The sequence below is a fragment of the Cuculus canorus genome, chromosome 1, assembly GCF_017976375.1.
Source record: "Cuculus canorus isolate bCucCan1 chromosome 1, bCucCan1.pri, whole genome shotgun sequence".
In the NCBI taxonomy this organism is placed as follows: Eukaryota; Metazoa; Chordata; class Aves; order Cuculiformes; family Cuculidae; genus Cuculus; species Cuculus canorus.
The window spans coordinates 158,484,549-158,507,891 of record NC_071401.1 but is presented as its reverse complement, the minus strand read 5'-3'; the positions used below and the strand labels follow the sequence as shown (position 1 = coordinate 158,507,891).

The 23,343-nt window shown below is 42.2% G+C and overlaps 2 protein-coding genes across 4 annotated transcripts; one reads left to right on the top strand and one right to left on the bottom strand.

Moving 5' to 3' along the window:
• Nucleotides 1–193: 193 nt before the first annotated feature.
• On the top strand, nt 194–7,012 carry LRRC10 (leucine rich repeat containing 10). Of its 3 annotated transcripts, XR_008447408.1 has the most exons (3): nt 660–1,626; nt 2,710–4,504; nt 6,653–7,012. XR_008447408.1 is itself a non-coding variant. In XM_054051542.1 (2 exons), exon 2 carries the CDS (start codon nt 2,815–2,817, stop codon nt 3,649–3,651), a length of 837 nt encoding a protein of 278 aa, XP_053907517.1. In that variant the 5' UTR covers nt 194–212; nt 2,710–2,814; the 3' UTR covers nt 3,652–5,341. The 3 variants fall into 3 exon arrangements, 2 of the variants coding, with proteins under 2 accessions (XP_053907517.1, XP_053907524.1); XM_054051542.1 differs by lacking the exons at nt 660–1,626; nt 6,653–7,012 and adding an exon at nt 194–212 and having other exon boundaries at nt 2,710–5,341; XM_054051549.1 differs by lacking the exon at nt 6,653–7,012 and having other exon boundaries at nt 652–1,626; nt 2,970–5,343.
• Nucleotides 6,104–20,391, bottom strand: CCT2 (chaperonin containing TCP1 subunit 2). Its single transcript, XM_054051532.1, has 16 exons — nt 20,271–20,391; nt 18,377–18,451; nt 17,852–17,917; nt 17,642–17,753; nt 16,745–16,821; nt 15,632–15,744; nt 14,885–15,087; nt 14,702–14,802; nt 14,488–14,615; nt 12,397–12,500; nt 10,603–10,722; nt 9,949–10,077; nt 9,755–9,858; nt 8,638–8,737; nt 7,031–7,172; nt 6,104–6,411 (listed from the first exon to the last, which is right to left on the bottom strand). The coding sequence occupies exons 1-16, from the start codon at nt 20,271–20,273 to the stop codon at nt 6,381–6,383; spliced, it is 1,608 nt and encodes a 535-aa protein (XP_053907507.1). The 5' UTR covers nt 20,274–20,391; the 3' UTR covers nt 6,104–6,380.
• Nucleotides 20,392–23,343: the final 2,952 nt, after the last annotated feature.

The window sequence follows — 23,343 nt, the reverse complement described above, 5'->3', positions numbered from 1 at the left end:
CTCTGGTAGGGCAGTGTTGCTTTGACAAGAGCAAGACATTGTCTGTGCTGTGCGCCTTTATCTGTAAAACTTTTCCTCAAATGCCACAAATGCTTCTGGGAAGTCATGATTGCTCATGTTGGAGGGCATCTGGATAACTCTGAAGGCATAAGTGGCTTTCAAAACAGCACCCTGAGTCTACTGAGGGGACTGGCTCTGCCTTAGAGCCTCCGGTAAGTCACTGATTCTCAGAAGGATCAAGATTGTTCATTTTATTGCAAATGCAGCCCTTTATTATTTATATATTATCCACACAGAGGATATTTTTTCCCAAATACTCTGATCTCACAGTGTTCCAAGCATGCATTCATTTAACCAACAGAGGTACAAAATGCAGCAACAAAAGGTCATCGTGACTTTTTTTGATAAGCTGGAATAATGATTAAACTACAATGCAGAGGATCTGTGAGAAACAGTTGTCTGCAGCTTAAAAGTGCCACTAAGTAGAAATAATTCAATCAGTAAAAATATATACCTATCTGTGTCGATAGATTCAATTAGTAAAAATATATACCTACAGATAGACACAGATAGGTATATATTTTTACTAATTGAATCTATCGACACAGATAAGTAATTTCCCTCCATATGGATTATTAAGAAAAATATGTCTTAGCTGTATTATTAATATACTATTACGTAGGCTGTAATGTTGTTTTAATCAGCAGGATATCTGAAGAGATTTGTCTAAGGGACGTGTCTTTGCCATAGATGTAAATTCACTATTATTTACGCCAAATGCATTTGGTTTTCCACACCCGTAGCCTGCAGCGCTTTAACAGGGTGGGGAACTTTGCCTTTAGAAGGTGCCACAGCTGCTTAGAAATGGAAGGAAGTACAAAAAACTGCTGAGGGCCATAGGAATAGTTTCTTAAAAATCAGATCACATTCCAGGATAACTATTTGGAAAAGGATGCCCTGTGAAACCCAGGAATGACACATTCCCCTGACAGGGCACGTAGCGTTGAAGCAGAAAGAAGTGGTTGTTCTGAGGCACTCATTTAGCGTGCAGCGGCTCTCACTGCTGGGATGTTACACACAGCATCTTCCGCCTCCTGTCACGTGAGAGAGTATTTTCAGTGCCGCTTTTCCACAACACAGCCATGAATGATTGTGATCTATCTTTGTTCTCCAGGCTTGATACTCTGTTCAGCCTCTCTAACCAAAACCTATTTTATGGCAGTCGCAGCATTCACTGCTCTCCATCCTGCTGCAATACTGGTCCCCAGATGCCCTCTCTGTCGTTCTCCTCTCCCAGGAAACCCTCCATAGAGTCACTACTTCATGGCACAGTCACTCGTCTTGCAGGGAAAACACCAGCAAACATCTTACTCAATTGATAGCTAAGAACTGCTTTATTTTAGAAAGCAAGTGACAGTCGAGAGCTCTCTATTACCAGATTTAACTGAACATCCAGAGCCCACCTTAACTGTTTGACATTGTCTTTTTCTTAATCTTCTGTTTACTCTGCCTTTTGCTTTGCTAAGCATACGCAGCTCCCAGCAGTCACCTATTTTGATTGTGTAGCCCCTAACATCCAGAAATGGACTGCAGGCTGTTTGAAGAAAGTAACCTCCTTAAATTATGGTAAGCGTGGAAAACGATAGGAATGAGCTGTAAGACATCAAAGTAGAGAGCCAGCTGTCAGAAAGGATCTTTCACCTTAAATACCAGCTTTCACACACAAAGATCATGGTAGAGCCATGGCCAACACACAGGTAGGACAACACCCAAGAAAGCTTAAAACAGCAGCAGATCAAGAAGTCTAAGTATGCAGAGATGCCTACACATGGGAAAGCTCCTCCAAGAAATCAGAGGTGCTCCTGACCTGAACAGGACAGGTTATGGCTGAGAGAAGGAGAGAACATTTTACACTGTGACATCTAAACAGTCATAATTTTTAACATCGTATTTATCTCACTCATAACAAGTGAGAATCTTAATGGAATTAAGTCCATGGCAGTTTCTTGCCAAGTTTTGGTATGGACAGAGGAACGGCAGTAGCACAGTTGGAAGGCAGCTGGAGAACAGCCTTGGCAGGTTGCGATAGTGAGAGTATTAAACTGGGATTCAGACAAGAAGCAAAACATAGTGTAATGAAAAAGGCCCTACACAGTTAAGAGTGCCAGAGGCTAGAGTAAACACCTTTAAATTAGGAACATAAAGAGTAGAACAGCTCAAGATAGCAGTTTGCCAAGTATTTGTGTTAAAGGTTTAAGATAAGTACTAGGTGGCAAGTTACTCTCTGAAATTATGTATTTAGCACCTTGCAAAGTAAACCTCTAGAAGTGTCACTCATCTGGAAAGCCAGTCAAGTCCTGACTGGTATTTTAAACAATTTGATTACTTCCAACATTTCATGAAAGCTAAACATCTGACTTTAAAAATCTGGTCTTCTGTGGCGTTTGCCAAGCCCCGCAGCCAGAGCATGAGGAGAGGGGCTGGGCATTAGGGATGACAGTTTGGGGCAAAATTGGAGAACGTTTACTGTGTGCAGGAAGAGGCAAGAGGGATGGGTTTTGCAGAACGAGGGGTGAGAGGGACCGTGGGCGTGAGAGGGAGAGCTGTACTCTAAGTAGTCCTGTCCCTAATTCCCATCACCAAACACTCATTTGGTTATCAGAAACATTTCAAAGTCCTTGAGATTAATGGCTGGTGCTGTGTAAACAGAGCTTTATATTGGGAAGACAGAGTTACCAGCAGGCCAGTGCACAGAAGGAGAAGACTAAGGCGGGCCCCCGTGCCTTGCGGTCCCCAAGCAAAATAAGTTCTGAGATGGGCAACAGTCTGAAAGCCATAGTTGCTTTTGTTCCTTCTGATGAGTGCCAGAAGTACCTCCTGGAAGACCTAGAAGAGATGCCAGTGGATAAGATGGTGGATCTGAGCAGCAGTCAGCTGAGGCGGCTGCCTCTGCACATTTGCTCTTTCAGGGAACTGGTCAAGCTGTACCTGAGCGACAACAATCTGAATCATCTGCCCCCTGAGCTGGAGCAGCTGCAAAACCTGCAGATCCTGGCACTGGATTTCAACAACTTCAAAGCACTGCCTCTGGTTGTGTGCACGCTGAAGCAGCTGTGCATCCTCTACCTCGGCAACAACAAACTCTGCAGCCTGCCGCTCGAGCTCCGATTCCTGCAGAACCTCAAGACCCTCTGGATCGAGTCCAACTGCCTGCAGTGCCTGCCCGAGGTGGTGTGCGAGCTAAGCCTGCTCAAGACCCTGCACGCTGGCTCCAACGCACTGCGCACGCTCCCCACCCAGCTGCGGCGACTGCAGGAGTTGCGCACCATCTGGCTGTCGGGCAACCTACTCTCTGAGTTCCCCACTGTGCTCCTGGACATGCCTTTTCTAGAGGTGATTGACGTGGATCGCAACTCCATCCGGTTCTTCCCCAGTCTGGCTCACCTCCCCGGCCTGAAGCTGGTGATCTATGACCACAATCCCTGTAGGAATGCACCCAAAGTGGCCAAAGGGGTGCGCAGGGTGGGAAGATGGTCAGAGGAGAGCCCTGAACCCCGCAAGCGGTCTGGGGCAGTGATAGAAATCACACTGGATGAAAGACCAACATCAGCTCCCGTCATCAAGCCTGAGCCAGAAGCTGAGCCCTGTTGATGCTTATTTGCCAGTGCCAGCAAAGGCACAGTGCACCCACATCACCACCGAACCGCTACTTCTCTCTTGTTTGCTGATGTCCAGGGAGCACCACACCACCTGGCTAGTCTTCAGGAGTAGGTGCACCGGTTTAGACCTAGGTGAGAACAAAACTCTTTTGTACAGAAATCCCCTTTTGCACAGCACCCAGCGCTCTCTCTAGAGCAAAGACTTCCTCCCTTTCCTTTTCCTGCCACGCGGGGACCACTCAGAGTTTGCAGTAGAGATGAAGACACAGTTGAGATGCTTTCCATGGGTAGATTGTACAAAGCACGTATGGATCCACTGCTCTTCACCCACTGGAAGCCCATGGGCTTGCTCTTCTCTTCACCTTGCTGAGTTCTCTAAGCTCAGCTGGAAGCCACTGTTCAAGGTCACGATCACTGTGGGGGAATCACAGCTCTAATGTAACCCACCACATTCCATCTCAAATGACTGACATGAAATGCAGCAGCTTGAAGGTTTCCCTGGCTGCCATGTGGGAAGCAGTAGCAGAGCCCTGGCTGCGCTATTGAGGAAACAGCATGTACATATCACCGAGTTGTCCTTTTGGCATTGCCACCTTCTTCCTGGACAATTAGCAACGACTCTTGTTTTGTTATGGCCAAGTGGCATTTTAAATGATGGAGAGGAAAGCTAGAGGCTTTGCTGCTAGCTTTTACGTAATCAACAGGGCAGCCGTACATGCAGTTTTCATGCACAAGCAAAGAAAATTTCTTGACTAAAATGGGAAAACAAGAGCTGCAAAGATAAACTTGCACAAACGAAATCCAGGGCTCGGAGCCTGCTGTTATGGCTTGCACGGAATCTGAAGGTGAGGTGAACTTTACTTGGTTGACTTCAGCGGGGTATTTTTCCAGCTCATGACTCAGTTTGGATTCTCTTGGAAATGCATTGAACTGAATTATTTTATGTTTTGCTTTACTTGTGTAACACAGAAGTCTGGCTTTTGATTCCAACACATAGATCGCTGAGTTTGGTAAAAGAGTTTTTTTTAGAAAGATGGGGAGCCCTTGGCAGCCACTTCCCTCTGCCTCACTCATCGGTGCCTGCAGAAGTGGCAGTTGACTTCCCAAAAAACGTTTGATTCAGTGCCAGTTTGTGACTGCTTGATGTCATTTACATGCTTGAAAAATTATCTGGAAATTATTGTAGACTCTGCTAGCACTCACTGTCTTGTTAAATGAGGTCTGAATCTGGATCTGGCTGGCACCCATGTAATGTGCTCACCAGTTATTAAATGGAATAAAGCCTTTGAGCATCTCATCGAGTTAAACCGTCCTTCTTTGGAATTAACTGAATTCTCTTTCCAAATTCTTGATCTAACCCTGTTCCAACAAACTATTTCTTCCTACAAAACAAAATTATTTAATAAGACAAGAGTGTTTTAAAAAAGCCCCACACCAGTTCAATGTTGTATTTCCTATGAAACTGACTTGGTACCTATTAATCCAAGAGGTAGGGAAGAAGGCGCTTTCACCTGCTTGTGAGTGGTTTGTATTTAACACACCACTCTCTGCACCCTGTTGTCGGTTCTGGAGATGTGGAGAATCTGTTCGGAGAGTTTGGAGGAGGGTTTGTTAGCAGATTCTCTCCATTTCAGGAAACCTAAGGGAGAAAAATGTTTGCACAGACACTTTCATGACTTCCAATTAATGCTTCGCATTGGCAGACCCCCCCTGGTGCAAGGGTCAGAAGGGTCACACCACCCAGTGCCTCCACTTGGAGACAGCTGCAGGCATCATGGACTTCCTTCCAAGGTGAGCATAAAGAAACTACTCTAAGAAATACACTGCCTTTCCAGAAAGTACTGGAATAAAAAGAGAATATAAAGGTAGGCCACAGCAGGTATGAAAGGGGAGAAAGCAGGAAAGGGAATGCCATGCAGCTTGGCACACTTTCCACTAACTGCCCTCTGCTGCGTTTGTAATGTCGGCCCAAGTCCAGCACTTCACAGTAAAACACAGAGACCGTTTGGTCCAGGAGGTTGGTATCCCTCCTAAACAGCATCTTCCTCTTGCCCACCTCAACAGAATTCTGATCTACATAAAACTTGTCCTGTAAGAAGATGTACAATGCCTGAAGTTAATAGTTCTGGGCATTGATCAAGGTTCCTCTTTAGCTTTTTCTCTTCCTTTCATCATCAAAAAATAAGTAATACTCCAGCATCGCTAGAAAAGGGTGATTAAACTTGAGCCTATTTCTAGGATCACAACTCAAAACCTATACAGTCAGGACTGGAATAAACTGTTCACACTAAATGCACCAGGGCAAACAAACCAGCAAACTGCAGAGGCTTGAGAGGGCGTCATCCTTAGTGCAACTGCCTGGTCCAAGGACTGAGGATGTGGAATACAACTTTTCTAATGAAGCTGACCTTCTTGGCTCTACACAAAGACAAATACAACTTGGATAAATTTGAATTTATTTTCTTTATTTCTGTGTATTATAAGTGGAACCTGGAGAGAAACAGGAGGGTTGTATAAAACCCAAGTTTTGCTTGGAAGTGAGTCTTCCCCACAACACATATAAACTGAAATAACTTAAAACGAACTGAAGACAATTATTTCAGGCCATTGATGGAGATGCTCGCCTCAAGCTTCTGTTCAGTAACCTCACAAAAAGTAGATCATAAAAAAAAAATTACTAGGTGAGACCTGGTCCACATATCCTCAGGTACTGAAGAAAATTTAACATGGGCGATGGTCTGGTACGCGTTTTCTGGGGAGAGAAAGAAAAAAAATCAGAAAATTCCTCCCCATGCTGATATGCACCAGCCTCCCCACCCACCTTTATAGGTAATTTTAGTTGATATTTTGTGTTCAGTGTCAGCTTTATTCTCACAGCAAATAAGACAGTATCATCTCAGGCTACTTCACTACCTCTAACCACAGTAAAACCCTATGATTCATGAAACAGCTCAAACTGCCTTTTAACAAACGTGGTTTTGTTTTAATTGCAGATTTTACAGCAGAAGCAGCTGGGCATTTAACTACAACTCCTGCCAGAAGAAAAAAAAAAAAAAAAAGCACTACAATCCCTTCCATTTCAGTCAGCCACTTTTGCAGGTGTTTCAGTGCAATATATGGAGGAGCCAGTGACCCAAAACTAACTAGGCACTGTCCAGGCACACTAAGGACGCTGATGGCTCTAAAAGCCTGTTCATACCCTTAATGCGAAAAAAAAGTGTGACATAACATTAGTATGTCAGATATCAGTCTTCAATCCAAATAAAATACTTTTAGAACAAGACTTTTCTGCACAGTCACTTTTCTACACAGTAACAAAAGGAGGTTGCCATATACCACTGTAACTGACCAAGTAGATACCGAAATCATACCTTGGTGCTGCTTTGATAATGTCATCCACACGAAGAATCATTTCTGCTGCTTCAGCTGCACTCAGTAGAACGTGTCTCTTGACTTGGAAACTTTCTGTCACTCCCAAGGCTGCCATGTCTCCAATGGTACCCTCATTCATATCTTGAAAAACACACACATAGGCAGGTTGTTTGGGTTTTTTTAATTTGGCTTTTTTCCAAGGAAATGACAAGCAGCCTACAGTATGGTGACTTACCTGCTCAAATGAACCGTATGGATAGTAAGGGAAGTATTTAATCTAGTCTTTCACTTCAAGACTCCTGGTTTAAGACAGGTATATTGCACTTACATACAAAAAATTAACAATTAAACCTTTATACACTGGGAAGAGTAGACAAGATCCCAAAAGGACTCTGAGCATTATTTTTCTTAGGTGTACCAACTTCAGAACTGTCCTGTCTACAACTTTTAAGATTTTTTTCAGGGGCCAGGAAGGGTTTGGTCTTTGTTTATAAATCAATGCCTTTCTTTTTAAGCTTCATACATGTAGAAGGTCTGATTGAGTAGGACCAGCTCGAATAACAGATCCTCTGGTGTTAACTAACCAGGTGGCTTCTGCCAATTGCTTCTCCCAGCTTCTAAATGTGCCACTTCCAGTGCTTTTAGGACAGCTTTTAATAATCCACTATATCGCTCAATCTTCCCTGAGGCTGATGCATGGTAGGGAATACAATATATACATTTGACACCATGCTCTTTGGCCTAGGTGTCTACAAGACTGTTTTGAAATGAGCCTCATAGTTCGACTCAATTCTCTCTGGACTGCCATGCCACTAGAAAGTTGTTTTTCAAGACCCAGCACAGTGTCACAAAGTGTGGCACAGGTTATAGTTCCACCCATCCGGTGGTTGTTTCCACCATTGTAAGCACACAGCACTTATCCTGGCAGGTTTGAGGGAGTGTGATGTAGTCAATTTGCCAGGCCACCCTATACTTATACTTCAACCATCATCACTCATACCACAAAATTTTTAATCATTTAGCTTGTTTTATTGCAGTGCATATTTCACAATCATGGATAACCTGTGCAATAGCATCCATAGTTAAATCTACCCCTCGGTTACAGGCCCCTGTTCGCCCCTTCCTGCAGGTGCTACCTTCTTCACCTCTGACTTATTGCACTCTATCAGCTCAAGGATGCCCTTGGTTACTCTTGGAATAAGCAATGGCCTCTCTGCATAACAGTTCCCTGTGTTATCAGTTCTAGAGAGAACACCATCTGAAAAACACGCAGCTAACGTCCAGAAAATGAAGTTACCCAGACAAGACTTAGCTGAAGTTAGAAAACTGATTCTGCTTTAGCTCAAGACAGAACAATATAACTAGACTCAATGCAAATAAGGATAGGGGTTTTACAGATGGGAACCATCCCCTTCAAAACTAAAGCTTTTCACTCTATTATGAAAAGCCTGGTAGGTGGATAAAGGAATGTAATATTATATGCCTACACTCTATGCAAAGCAAATAGAAATCAACATACTCAATTCTTCGACCAGAATATATGGGTAACAAACAATCCCTCTACTAAGCAGCAATCCAGCAACAGAAGAATTATCAAGCCCCTTACCAAGTCCATAAGTAGTCTTCCCTTCACTGTGAGCAGCTCTGAGCTGAGCAACCAGATCTGCACTGTCATAGCCAGCATTATCAGCTATTATTGTTGGAATCTGGAAGACAAATGCAGATTGCTTTCAGTTAATGGTGGATTGATCCCTAGTAAACACAAAACATACTTTGATGAGTAGTTTACTATTCAGTTTCAAGAAAATGAAGTTTCAAAAACATGGCAGATGACCTGTTATAGTGATCAGAAGACAGGGAAAGTGAAAAAAGGCAAACTACCTCTCTAAGGATTTTTAAGACCCTGTAAGAAGAGTAGCTGACAGAACAGAAGTGTGTCAGGAGATCTGTTAGCTCATTTTAGATGGACAGAAGAAGATCCGTCTCTTTCTTATAATTTCAGACTACAACTGGAGAAATGGTTTGATTTTACAAACATAAGCTTTAACCACCAGATCATTCGGTTCATTGTTTAAGTGACAGCAGTGCTGACTTAAAGAGGTAATGCCAAGTCTTCCCACGCTCTTTAATTTTCTTGGAATAAATGTTTTCCTACTGCATTTTATTTCCTAAGAATGTTTTTTCCTAATTTAAATTACAGGAAGGTAAGTTTTTTCAAGCTGACAGTCTGTTAGCACAATACTACTCTATAAATGTTTTGGGTCCTATGTATTTCCTACTAAGGTGCAATCACCAGTGCAAGTCTAGAAACTTCCAGATAGTACTAGAACATGGATACAATCAAATAGCACTGGAGTACCAATAGAACAGAAGGGCTGTTCTTTTCTAAATCGGTTGTCAACTGAATCAGCTGAGATTTTCATACGCTATTTCTGCTGCACTTTTAACCTCACAGGTTAAGAGAAGCAAGAACAAACCAAAGAGGGCTAGCATATGAACATTCAGAATTCTGTAACATCAGAATTATTAAAACACCAATGCTTTTTTCTACAAGAGAAAACAGTAACTTCTTCCCCTTTGTTCACCTAAGATACATTGCTAAATTTCATTTTGCTTTCAGAAAACCAAAACTTTAAGAAAGGGGCAATTATCTGATGTTAGAAGTTAGCAAACCTAGTGAAATTTTACATCTACTGATCCAGCAATCTGATTCAGCCACTTACCATTCGTAAAGCCTTAGCAAAGGACTCCATTGCAACAGACTCTTTGCCAGGTGTTCTGACGGCAAGTTCGGCAACAGCGTTAGCCATCAGCATCTCTGAACAACCTATTCATTGAAGACACAGATGTTTTAAATCAGACTTGAACAGTAATACAAATGCCTATCATACACAAAGAAAAAGAACCTAATATTCACCTCCACCATACACAGTTCTAGTGTCCTTCACAGTCTGAGCAAGAACACAGAGAGCATCATGCAAAGACCTCTCTGCTTCATCGAGAATCTGCTGTGTGGCTCCACGCAAAACTATGGTACAAGCTTCACCTAAAAAGAGCAAATATGAAAAGATTAAAAAAACAAACAGAAGACATCAAAAGAGGCTTTTGTAAAGCATTTGCAATGGTTTTGCTATCACTCCAGTCAAGTTTCACATAGATCAGTTTGGGAATGAAAAGAAAGAGTGATGACATGTCAAAGGTAGAATAAAATGATGCACATTATGCTATTGCTTTTATCAATTATTTGTTCTCCAACATCTTATTTAATTTAATGTAATAGGAAATGAATGTTATCTCTACACAACCCCTCAGAAACCTAACGGTATTGAAATTTACCAGAACAAGTTCTCTAAGTAGGACAGATTGCTACTTTTCTTGTCAATTTAATCTCTCAAAGCAGAAATTTTGGGTTCCATCCTTATCTTTGCAGGACTTCTATGGAAGAGCCAGGCTTTAATAAAAATGGTTACACAAATCATTACAACACTCCTGTGCCACCATGGTAACCACAGAGTGTTAGCGGAGAGTTACCACTAACATTACAACATGACATTAGTGTTAAAACACTTACCCATTGCCACTCCAGAGAAATGAATGAGTTTATCTTCTCCAATCATGACTTCTTCAATAAGCTTGCAGCTTCCTAGTTTTACAAGCTCAGGGTGATCAAAGGTTGATGCAATTTCACCACCTAAAAACACAAGATCATACAAAAGTCAAAGAGCCGACGATGAAAGAATCTATTCAGTCAAGATCTAGTGAAGGGGGAAGGAAAAAAATAAAAACAAAAAAATCATCTTCATAATTGCCCCAAAATGAACTGAAATTAACAATACTGATAAGAAACACTTCTAAAATATCAGCATTTTGCATCAGAAACTTTCTACTAATGCTGGCAAGTCCTTAAACACCAACATTTTTGTTTGCATCACGAGAACTACAATAGCTGTAACGCTTTTGAGTTCTGTCTGGATAAGACACTAAATGTCGACGTTTGCCTGGTGATGGCCGAGAATCACAGGCCACCAATCTCCTGAATCATGCAGAAGTCTCATGGCAGCAATATTGTCCACTATTTGTAAACTTCCATATCATAAACAAAACAGATATTACCAAGATCAAAATGCCTCTGAAGGGAATATTGCTCTCGTATTTCATTCTTCCCATTAGAAAATTATTTACAAGTAACTACCAACCTATGCTCAATTATTCCACACCAGCCAACAGCATTTTTGTAGCTGTAGCAGTACAAGAGAAGACAAGATTTGCTGTAGAGTTTGAGCTTACTTGATATAAAACAGCTTGTCTTTATTAAACTGAAATAGCTTGTCTATTTTTTTCAGCTATACTATTTGATCCAGTGTGGTCAGATGTGATGCAGTTGCTCTGCCTACCAAATTTGATTGGTTCTGTTCCAGAACATAAGCAATGTTCCTCTCAATCAAACGCTTGCCTGGGTCAATCTACCTACACACAGTTATAACACAACAGCTACTTCAGTTTTGCTAAGCTCAACAAGCAAGTATCTTTCCCCGTCTCCCTGCAAAGCAAATTCTGGATTCTCCTGATCACTTTCACCATCAACTTTTTATGATGTTCCAGTCAACTACCTCTAACTTCAGCAATGAGAATCCATTCCGGATGTTTTATTTCCATTAGTTACTAGAGTCACATATACACTGACTGCTACTAAAAATATCCAGGTTATTCGTTCTATTTGAGGCCCACCACATGTTGATGCCTTAGGCCCACATTCTTAAAGGATGACTCCTTAGACTTCTCTATTATCACAATCAAGCAACAGTTATTTGTAATAAGTTGGTATCAACCTGTGCATTTATAACCTTACTTTTTCTAGGGGTAGGTGTCACCTTTTCCCTACAGGCCAAACATTACAAAATCTTATCAAGTAGTCACTTAATTGAAAACATTTTTCTTGAAATTGAAATAAAATTAATGACTGCCACTAACAGCATTATGATCCTTTACTCACAGTTGGTAGAGGAAAAAAAAGCATGTGTAAATCATCATGCAGGAAGGATTCAAAATCAAAACTGACATTTTACATGTGAAGTATAACATTATAGACAAAAACTATCTGCTTCTGAAAAAATACTGAGAGTTATACAGGAGTTGATAAATCAACAAAGTAATTTCAAAGTTAATTATGGCCAGTTTCATAGGGTCTTCCATATATGTTTGTATTTAAGTACTGTAAAACAGAGCTCATTTGGAGTACTTTTCACATTCACAGATCTGATTAATAGCAAAAAGTACAAACTTGGTGATCAGACATTAACATTTACTAAAGATCAAGCAAATGAAGTGTACCTCCAAGTTTCATATGACACAACAGTCTACATACCTGTAACAAGAGCCAGACGTTCTACACCGGCGAAGTCTGCATGTTCAATAGCCATGACACCGGCAGCTCCAAACAGCTGTTCAGGGTAGTTGTAGATCAACTGCCTACAATTAAACCACAGGCACATCTTCACTACACAAACAACAATCCTTTCTAAAACCAGAGTAACAAAGTACACCCGATTCTCAGTAGTAGGGATATGGTCACATTTCTGAAAGCTACAAAAGCAGTCAGCATGTGAGGCACCTGCCACACACAGAATGTTACACCACACAAGTAAATGCAGTTGATGGGAAAACATACAAAGTTAAACCCTCAACAATTACAAACTATTTCAGCTCTTTGAAACACCCTTCCTCTGAACACATGCTATCAATGCACAGGGACCCATATGCTTTAAATTCTAAGTCCTTTGAAACTAAGTGCCCACTGGGCACTTAACTGCCTATTCTAGAAGGTAAACTAGACCTACATGTGAAGTAGTTCCTTCACCAATACAAAATCCAAACAGTACACAACTCTACGAAAACAATAAATGACCAGTCTTGAAACATATACAAATAGCAGGCCACAGAGAAAAGAATGTGCTCTCCTATTAACATGTTCTCTCTAGAATAAAGTAGTTATCCAAAGCTGAACGGTCACTGACCAGTCAAGAGTGCTATGCCAAACTCTTTTTCCCTTCCAAATCAGAGATTCAGTGTTGTAAAGATTCAGCATAAGCTGGGAGATGCCGTCTCAGCAAAAGATGATGTTTCTAATCTATCTTGAAAAGAGACAATTGGTGTTGCTGGGTATGCAGAGAAAAGATTCTTCCACCTCTGGATAGCCTGACAAGCATCTCCTCAGCCATGCTTAACTAGCTAACACAGTCAGACGTGAAGTAGATCTACAGAATGCCTATAGGCTGTCGTCAATTTTATCAGGGAATAAATCTGGAAGTCAATAGTCAATCCTACTGGAATACCACTAGCCTGGTTACACTGACAGACTTGCTAGGGCAACTACCTGCATTACAAGCAGGTAAAATGGGGGTTTTATGAATACTTCAAAGGATTCTTCCACCAGTTCCCCAACAGGACTCCTGACTCTAGGACTTTTTATTTGTCAAACACCCACTGAACAGAGTACTCATTTTGCCTACATACAAATGCCATGTATGTGAAACATGACATAAACGGAGGGAATACAAGATTCATCTGTCTGTCAGTGGTTCTTACAGATGTTTAATTTTGTAGGCAAGTTACAAGATCCACTATGTTCTCAAAGACTAAATCTTTGCTGCTGTGGAAAACAGTGCTACTCTTACAATTCCTATCCTTTGGTGTAGTTAATCAGCTTCCTCATACATGATGCACTGAACCACCAGCTGTCAAGCTGCTCATACATATGGCAGTTTCACTCGAATGAGAATTACTGAAAGGCAGAATCATTTTTCATCATTAAAAAAAATTACTTTTTCGAACTGTCACAGTTTAAGAGAGAAGCACGCTGTTAACAAAAATAAGTAACTCTGACTGTGACATCTCTTAAATGGAAACAGTTATCTTGCATACTTTCAAATACATGTATAAAAGGCTCAGGACAGGGAGCAGAGAGACCTCTCAAACACTCTTTAATTTGGAGCAGTACTCCAGCACCAGCATTTTAATGCAGTAAAAAACAGCTGGTTCAATTGGAGCTAAATGCATTCAACAGCACAGGTTTTTTCAGCTCTTATTTTCTCCCAAAAGGGGAACGTGGATATGGACAATGTTACTGGTGTTCGTAACTAAATAAATCTGTTACTATAAAGGCATAGTGTCATTGCGTAAACTGAACCGAAACATGGATCCCGGTTCAGTAGCAACACTTCTTTATCTTGAAAATAAAAAAAATAAAAAAAGGGAGGGAAGCAGAAGGGAATGCTACACAAGGGGAAGACAAGAAGAAACACTGACCTCTGTGAAGCGAATAAATTAAGCATTAGGTAGTACCATCTAATTTTACAGATACAAACATGAACAACGTTCTTCACATTCATACAATATTAAAATATGGTACTTCCTAACTGCATTATAAACTCTACTCCTTTTCCAAGAAAATACATACCTGTTAATAAAGCAGTTTATTCCATGCTTAAGAATACGCTCCACCTTCTCCTTCATTTTTTCTTTTTCTGCCTGCTCTATTTCTGCTACCTTTGCTGTGGAGTCCACTCTAACACGTGAGCCAAAAATCTAAATCAAAGAAAACAAACAGTTCAGCCTAAAAAGGAATTTCATTTACAAAAACATCGTTTCACAGCAGTAGTTCTGTTACATACCTTAATCTTGTCTGTATCCATACCAGTATTTGCAATAAGAATCTTTGCATTTTCAATTCTTTTTGGCTGATTTACTCCAATCTTCTTGTCAAGCAAAAAGCCTGCAGTAACAGAAAGGTCTTCTAAGATCTCATATTAAAAAATGAGAACAAGTGTACTTACAGCCAACATACAGAGACTTACCTTCATCTAAGTAGGAATCAGCCAAACTTCCACCAAGTTTCTTAATGACATGGATAGCCTCCAAATTGCCAGAACCTTTCAATCTAAGAACAGCTTCTACAGCTAGCCTGACAAAGTGATCTTTATGATGAGTAAGTAATTTCGATGAAAGAGTCGTTCCTGCAATGTTCATCAAGTCTTCATGGAACTTCACTTCATCATCACTAAAATAAAGTCAGTACAGTTAAAGTGAAAAGTCTGAAAGTCTTAACTATGGTTAGCCTATTGCCGCCAGCCTCTCTCCACTTACTCTAGTGTCCCTCTGTGTATACCATGTTCCATTCTGAGGGATTATAAACAGAATCCCTCCAGTGTTCAACAACACAACCTTCTTTTTGAAACACAAGCTCAGTTAGGAAAGCCTTTGCATTCAGCCTGTGCTCGCAGAAAGTATTGCATAAAGAAAATAGTCACATTTAAAATCAGAGTATGAAATATGAAATAACAGCTCAGATTTGTGTTCCAGGGAGCAAATTATTGCTTGTATTTTGTTTCTGCACAATATAAGTAATTTTAAGTAATTGCACAAAGGATCTGTAGTTCATCTAAAGAAAAAGCAGGCCTTTCTTTTCTTAGTTGTTAGAATTCATATATTTAGCCTTTACACTACTTAAAACAGACGAGGAATTATCCGATGGCATATAATTCTCACTGATGTTTTACTCTTGAGTGATTTATAAAAAGTTACTGTGAATGAACATTACTAACCCATGATCCACGGCTGCATTCAAAAGTGCCTCTCTCGCAGCATTTGTGGCTGCTCTCCAGCCTGCAATGATGGTCTGAGGATGAATCTTCTTTGCAATAAGTAATTCTGCCTCCTATTTAAATGAAATTAATGATTAGTTCTTTCTCCAAGGTACATTTACACTAACTATGAAAGATACTTCCAAGTACTCAGAAAATTCTGAACGGCAGTAAAAGCCAGAGAGCTGTAACAATGAAATTAAGGTCACTCTACTGGCAGCTCTTTTTCCAGTCTAGGCAAGTATTATTTGCCCTTGGTACACTGTCACAAAATCTCATTTAAAAAAAACCCCACCACCTTAACTCTAGTACAAACAGCAACCAGACACAGGCTTCAAAACAGCCATCTTACACTTCATGTTTGAGATCAGTATCCTGTTCACTTACAGCTGCAACTTAGAAGTGTAGCTGGGAAAAAACCCATCTCCAAGTTGCCTTTTGGTGAGGAACTCAGCAAGCTGCAATATCATTCCTCAGATGCTTTTGATCAGTTACTAGATCTGAGATGATGAGATTTACTATCAGCTCAGTGAACAAGAGTTCCTCATTTTTGAGGTCTCTTCCAAACTGATTTCAGATTTAGAGCTTGGTAGTGTAAACTCTGTATGCATAGCTTAAAGGAACAATATGAATTCAGGTTTTGTGCACACAAGAACAGAACTGAACACGCTTTGTTTTTTCCTCATTAATGCTCTGAAAAGGATTTCAGAGGACTGAACCTCGCAACTAAGCAGCACTGCTGTCCAGTGATCACTTCATCCTTCACCACTTCCACTTCATCCTGGAACTGACCTGTGACAGTGATACTTCCCTGTTTCACTCGCATAATGAAATAAGAGAAAAGAATTCTCTAAAATGTAGCAAATTAAATATGTGAGCATTTATTAATAAAAAAAAAAAAGATGATGCAATATCTAAGGTGGGTTTTTTTCCCTATCTATTCCAACAGCAACAGAGTAAGGTATCCTCATACTTTCTGGAGCCCTCTTATTGCATCAAATAACACGTCCCCTATTGATATTGCAAGACTACATTGCCAAATAAAAACACATGTGAAAAACTGTAATACGTCACCCTCAGTAACTCAGCTGCCAACACTGTGACAGACGTAGTTCCATCACCAACTTCATCATCTTGAACCTTGGACATATCTGAAGAAAGAAGCCGACACATTAATGTTTTGATTCAAAATACCATGCTTACCAGCACCAGCTTTACATACAAATATTTTTATTCAGCATTAGTTTGGAGAAAAGGCAAGACTCATACTCCTCAATGGTTTAAAGAGGTCATTCTAAAGTCACAGAAAAACCTGAGGTGCAAATGAAATTTGGCATCTTTCAAATTCCTGATCTGTATTTGCAACCTTGACACCAGTTCCAGCCTGGTGGTGGTCAAAAGCTACTCTTCTCTCTCTTCATTCCTAAAGACAGTCATCAAAAAGAAGTTGAGACAGCTAGAAACTCTAAGCTATATGCACAGGATCACAGACTATAATAACCAAGTATGCCTCATGAACCACTGATAAACAAGGACCTAGCAAACACAAAACGTGACACCAAATTGTTCAGGGTCCTGTTTGTGACTAGAACTGGGCCTTTGCACGCTAAGACAATCGATCCTAGAGGTAAACTCTGTTCACAGTACAATGTCAATCAAGTGATAAAAACAAATTTAAATCAGAAGAACCAGAGAGATCCTCTGTATCCCAGTAGATTTCTGTTCCCAATTTTCCCGGTGAATAAAAGAGGCACATCGCTGTCTTTTGTCCCTTCTGACTTCTGGGACAAAGTAGAGTTGAGGAAATCTGCAGAGTTCCACAATTTCTGCAACACCTTGGCCTCGTTACTTCAGGAATTTTGCTCCCCTTCTATTTGAGGAATGCTCTTCCAAGAACAAATAAAAAACACATAATAAAGTTCCAGGTGAAGAAATGCTGAGTACTCTAATGACAAGCTGTTAAAAACTCACCAACCAAGACCTTGGCAGCTGGGTTGTCAACTCCAACAGCTTTCAGGATGGTTGCACCATCATTGGTAACCGTTACCGTGCTATCTCTTCCAGTACTGAGAAGAATCTTGTCCTACAAGACATAATGTTTAGAATACTGCTTAGATACATACTGTAACTATTAAAACTAAATTAAAGGCTATGGCCATTGAGAACTTTTAACTCTCTTACCATGCCTTTAGGCCCCAGAGTGCTCTTCACCAGGTCACCAATAGCAATGGCGCCAACAAAGGATGACTGAAATGAAAACAAACAGATCTTAGAAAAGGGCTTATTTCTACTTTAATGCAAGAAATAGATGCTAGCCCGTAACTTCCAAAAGGCAATCTTAACTCAGCCCTTCCACGACCACACTCCTTTCATAAGAGTCTGGGTCGAAGTTTCTTAACTGCTACATTTTGATAACCTGATCAAATATACTTCATTGTCACTGAAACCATTAACAGTCAAGAGAAACGCCTTCCAATTAACATCAATCTCTTGCGCTAAGGTACTTTGGTTTTGAACACTCACAGAGAGTTTCTCTATTTGTTAGTATAAACCTTCCTCCTATCTTCTGTTTGCAGATACGCACCATGAAAACATAATGAAAGATGAAGTTCCACATCACCATAAACTGAAAGTACATTTAACAGTAGAAAGGAAAAAAGGTTAATTACTGCACGTATTAACAGTTTCTCAGAAAATGAAACTTACCAACCGAGCTGTTTCAGCTTTTTCCTCATCTGCACCTGCCTTGAAAATGTTCACAGGAGCAAGGGAAATGGATGCCTGAAACGGAGTTAACACAAACACATTCCCTTAGTTTTAACAGAACGATTCATTTTAAAACCAAATCCCTAACACTAGCAACCTAAACAATCTTTTTATTATTAAAATTACTTATTTCTACACTCTATTTAGTTTTGATAAAAAGCATATTCAAGGTTATTTCACCTTAATTTATTCTTAAGAACCTATCTTGCAATCTCTTCATCATGTGAAGTTTGCAGAAAAGATTCAATGTGCTCCAAGTGACTGCATACCATATTCTCTGATATGGTCTATGAGCCTGAGGCTGTTACCGGTACCTTGGTACCTCACTTTATGGCAATGTTTGTGTTGCTGGTCTGCATGGCTACCCATTAAACCAGACAACCCAAAGGCAGAAACAACCCGCAGAAACTAAAAAAAACTGAATTATTGAGCATGCTGGGGCATTAATATTTTGATATTTGTGTTTAAATCAAGTATTTTTTTGCATCTCCATGCAAATTAATTATAGCAGAAATCACAGGATCATAGAATGTTTTGGGTTCAAAATGACTTTAAACACCACCCAATTCCAACCCCCCTGCCATGGACAGGGACACCTCTCCCTAGACCAGGCTGCCCAAGGCCCCATCCAGCCTGGCCTTGAACACCTTCCAGGAATGAGGCATCCACAACTTCCCTGCGCAACTTGTCCCAGTGTCTCACCACCCTCACAGGAATTTTTTTTTCCTAATATGTTTTCTAATATCTAATCTAAACTTGTCCTTTTTCAACTTAAAACTTGTCCTATTGCTGCACTCCCTGATAAAGAGCCTCTCTCAGCTCTCCTGTAGCCAAATATACACCTTTAAAAACTAATGCTTGCAAAGGACTCATAGCCTTAACTGAGTTAGGCTCAAACCCCAACAGAACAGATGTATCAGCCCTCTGAATAGCGTTCCCCAACTTTTTACTCTGCTACATGACCATTTTTGCTGAAAGTTTAGCAACCCTTACACCTTACGCTTTGACAGGAGAAGTCAGAGGGGCTCCGTGGCAGACCCCACACGGGGTGACAACTGCTCTCCTGGGGCCACGCCAAGTGGCGGCTCCCTCTCTGGGCCTTGGCACTTTCTTTCATAGAATCACAAGGTTGGAGAAGACCTCTTGGATCACCGAGTCCAACCATTCCCATCTGCCACTAAACCACGTCCCTAAGCACCTCGTCCACCCGTCTTTTAAATACCTCCAGGGATGGGGACTCAACCACCTCCCTGGGCAGACTCTGACAGTGCCCAATGACCCTTTCTGTGAAAAAGTTTTTCCTGATGCCCACTCTGAACCTCCCCTGGCACCGCTTGAGGCCATTCCACCTTGTCCTGTCTGCTGTCACTTGGGAGAAGAGGCCAGCACCCTCCTCTCTACAACCTCCTTTCAGGGAGTTGTAGAGAGCAACAAGGTTTTCCCTCACCCTCCTCTTCTCAAGGCTAAACAACTTTCCAAGTCTTGTGGGAGATGAAGGGAGGGAAGAAGCAGCCTCTTTGCCTCCCGGCAGCCGCGGACGCGCGAGCAGGCCGAGGCAGTCTCTCCCGCGCGGCGGGGAATCCAGCGCCCACCATGGGGCCGGGACCGAAATCAGGACCGGGATGGGGAACAGGACCTGGATCAGGCCCCTCGCTCCCGCTCTGGAACCTTCCAGGCCCGCCCCGCCCCAGGCCGTCCCCCAATACACGCGGGCGCCGCCGCCACACAAAGCGCGGAGGGGGAAGCGCGGCCCTCGCAAGCGCTTCTGCTGCCGCCACCGCCCCACCCCGCCGCAGCCCACCCTCTCTCCGCGCAGACAAGCCCCGCCACCCACCATACTGCCGGTGCCGCCAGACGCCGCCTCAGCCTGAGACCGAGCACGCGCCCCCTCACCGACCCGCGAGACCCGAGAGGAAGTGACGTCAGCAGAGCCGTCGCTTCCGGTGCCGCGCGGCACGCCGGGATCCGCAGTCCGGCCCGCCGGGGTGGGGCTGAAATGGCTGAAGGGGTTGCGGGAGCCGCTTTGGTTTTGTAATGAGTTACGTGCCTCAGAGAATCACTGGGTTGCAAAACCTTGGAGGTCAACAAGTCCAACCATGCTTGTCCACTGCTAAACCGTGGAATCATAGAACAGTTTGGTTGGAAACGACCTTAAAGATCATCCAGTTCCAACCCCCCTGCCATGGGCAGGGACACCTCCCACAAGATCAGGCTGCCCATGGCCCCATCCAACCTGGCCTTGAACACCTCCAGGAATGGGGCATCCACAACTTCCCTGGGCAACTTGTGCCAGTGCCTCACCACTCTCATGGTAAAGAAATTCTTCCTTATGTTCATGCCTAAATCAGCCCCTCTCCGGTTTATACATGTTCCCCCTCACCCAGTCACTGCAAGCTTTTGTGAACAGTCCCTTGTACGCTTTCTTCAGGTACGGAAGGTCACTGTAAGATCTCCTCTGAGCCTTCTCTTCTCCAGGCTGAACAAGCCCAAAATCTCTCAGCCTGTCACATCCCTAAGCTCTTCATCTACCTGTCTTTTAAACACCTCCAGGGATGGTGACCCAACCACCTCACTCTGCCAGTGCTTTATAGCCCTTTTAGTTGTGAGAATTGGTAAGTTTTGCTGCAGCTGCTTTGTATGTTTAATTATCTTGTTGTATAAATCTGTCTTATATCAAGAGATAATATGCAGACAATCTCCGGACATGGATAAATAACCTGAAAGAATAAACACTCTCTTAGAGTTGCAAGAATTTAGTGATGTGCTTAATTGACTTGTGAGATGTAACTGTCTTGGGTCAGGAGGTAACCTGAAGGAAGTCTCCAGACATGGTTGGATAATGTAAAAAAAAAAAGAACGTTCTTCAAGGAATTACATGGTTCTTGGTCTAAAAGTAGTAAACATACCTACTGCTTTTGTAAGATTGCATGCCTTTTTTATAAGGGCATCCAATTCAGCGCTGAATTGGAAAATACAGATATTATTGTCTTTACTTCAAAGACTTTGTCCTTTTCAATATTTTACCAGTGAATAAGTGTTTCTCACAAGCCCAACCGTACCTGTCCACTACTAAATCACATCCCTAAGCACTTCATCTGCCTGCCTTTTAAACACCTCCAGGGATGGCAACTCAACCACCTCCCTCGGCAGCCTCTGCCAGTGTTTGATAACCCTTTTGGTGAAGGAATATTTTTCCTAATGTCCAATCTGAACCTCCCCTGGCACAACTTGAGGCCATTCCCTTTCATCCTGTCACCGATCACTTGGGCAAAAAGACCAACACCTGCCTCGCTACAACCTCCTTTCATATAGTTGCAGACAGGGCTGTTGCCTGCTCCTCCTCCATCCTGTGCAGCGCCGGCCTCATGTACGACAGCACCTGGTTCCAGCCCATCTGGCAGTGCCCTGCACAGCAGCTCACCAGCCTGTCTTCTAGGTACTTATTTTCCACTCTACTTCTATACGTTATTTCTGCTTCAGCAAAGGAGCTTTCCGTTGCCCCAGGTCAATTTAATCATATTCCTGGAGGACTCTCTGGTCCAAAGCTGCCTGGAGAAGGACCTGGGGGTGTTGATTGACAGCCAACTGAACATGAGCTAGCAGTGTGCCCAAGTGCCCAAGAAGGCCAATGGCATCTTAGCTTGGATCAGAAGCAGCGTGGCCAGCAGGTCCAGGGAGGTTATTCTGCCCCTGTACTCGGCACTGGTGAGACCACACCTTGAATACTACGTTCAGTTCTGAGCCCCTCACTACAAGAAGAATGTTGAGGCTCTGGACTGTGTCCAGAAAAGAGCAACGAAGCTGGTGAAGGGGCTGGAGCACAAGTCTTGTGAGTAGCAGCTGAGGGAACTGGGGTTGTTTCACCTCGAGAAGAGGAGGCTGAGGGGAGGCCTTATTGCTCACTACAACTCCCTGAAAGGAGGTTGTAGAGAGGAGGGTGCTGGCCACTTCTCCCAGGTGTCAGGGGACAGGACAAGGGGGAATGGCCTCAAACTGCACCAGGGGAGGTTCAGGCTGGATATCGGGAAAAAATTTTTCACAGAAAGTGTCATTGGGCACTGGCAGAGGTTGCCCGGGGAGAGAGTTGAGTCTGAGGTATTTAAAAGACGGGTAGACAAGGTGCTCAGGGACATGGTTTAGTGGCAGATAGGAATGGCTGGACTCGATGATCTAAGAGGTCTTTTCCAACCTGGTGATTCTATGATTCTATGAACGCCATTTTAAATTGCCACCCTTGGTTTCCAGTGTGATCGCCAGATCTCTGCTATTGTGTCATCCATATCGCAAATTAAAAGCAGTGAACAGCAGATAAGCCCAGCACAATCCCACTCCATACAGTCTTCATTTCAATATGTTCTCCTGGCAGCTATGCAAATGGGTGAGATCCCATCCAAGCCTTGTTCTTTCTATGCAGACAGGTGAGATCCCATCCAAGCCTTGTTCTTTCACTGCTTTTCCTCCCCACAAAAAGCCTGTTACCTGGTCACATAAAACCAAAAATGAATTGGTTTATAATGCTTGTTCCTCAAGCATTAATTCCGGTTGGTATTCCTCTTCTTGCTGCCAGATACAGATCTCTCAGAATATATGCAAAGCTGTTTGTTGTAGATTCAAACTGGCCAAAGACAGGTATCTACCCCAATGAAGATGGCAAAAAAGAACGTAACTAAAACTGTGCCAACTTTCATAACCTTCTGTGGAGTTTAGTATATCAATACCTGGTTAGGCTTTTTTCTTTGGGCTTTTTGCTTTATTTTAAGAATGAAATATGTTTTCCTCCTATCTTTGCTCTGAAAACTAGAGTACCAATTGAATTTTAACATTTTTGGTTTTTTTCTCGTGGTTGTAGAGAAAAGTATCTTAGGTTTTAGCTAGAGCTAATAATGTAACTAAAGCAGCGCTATTTT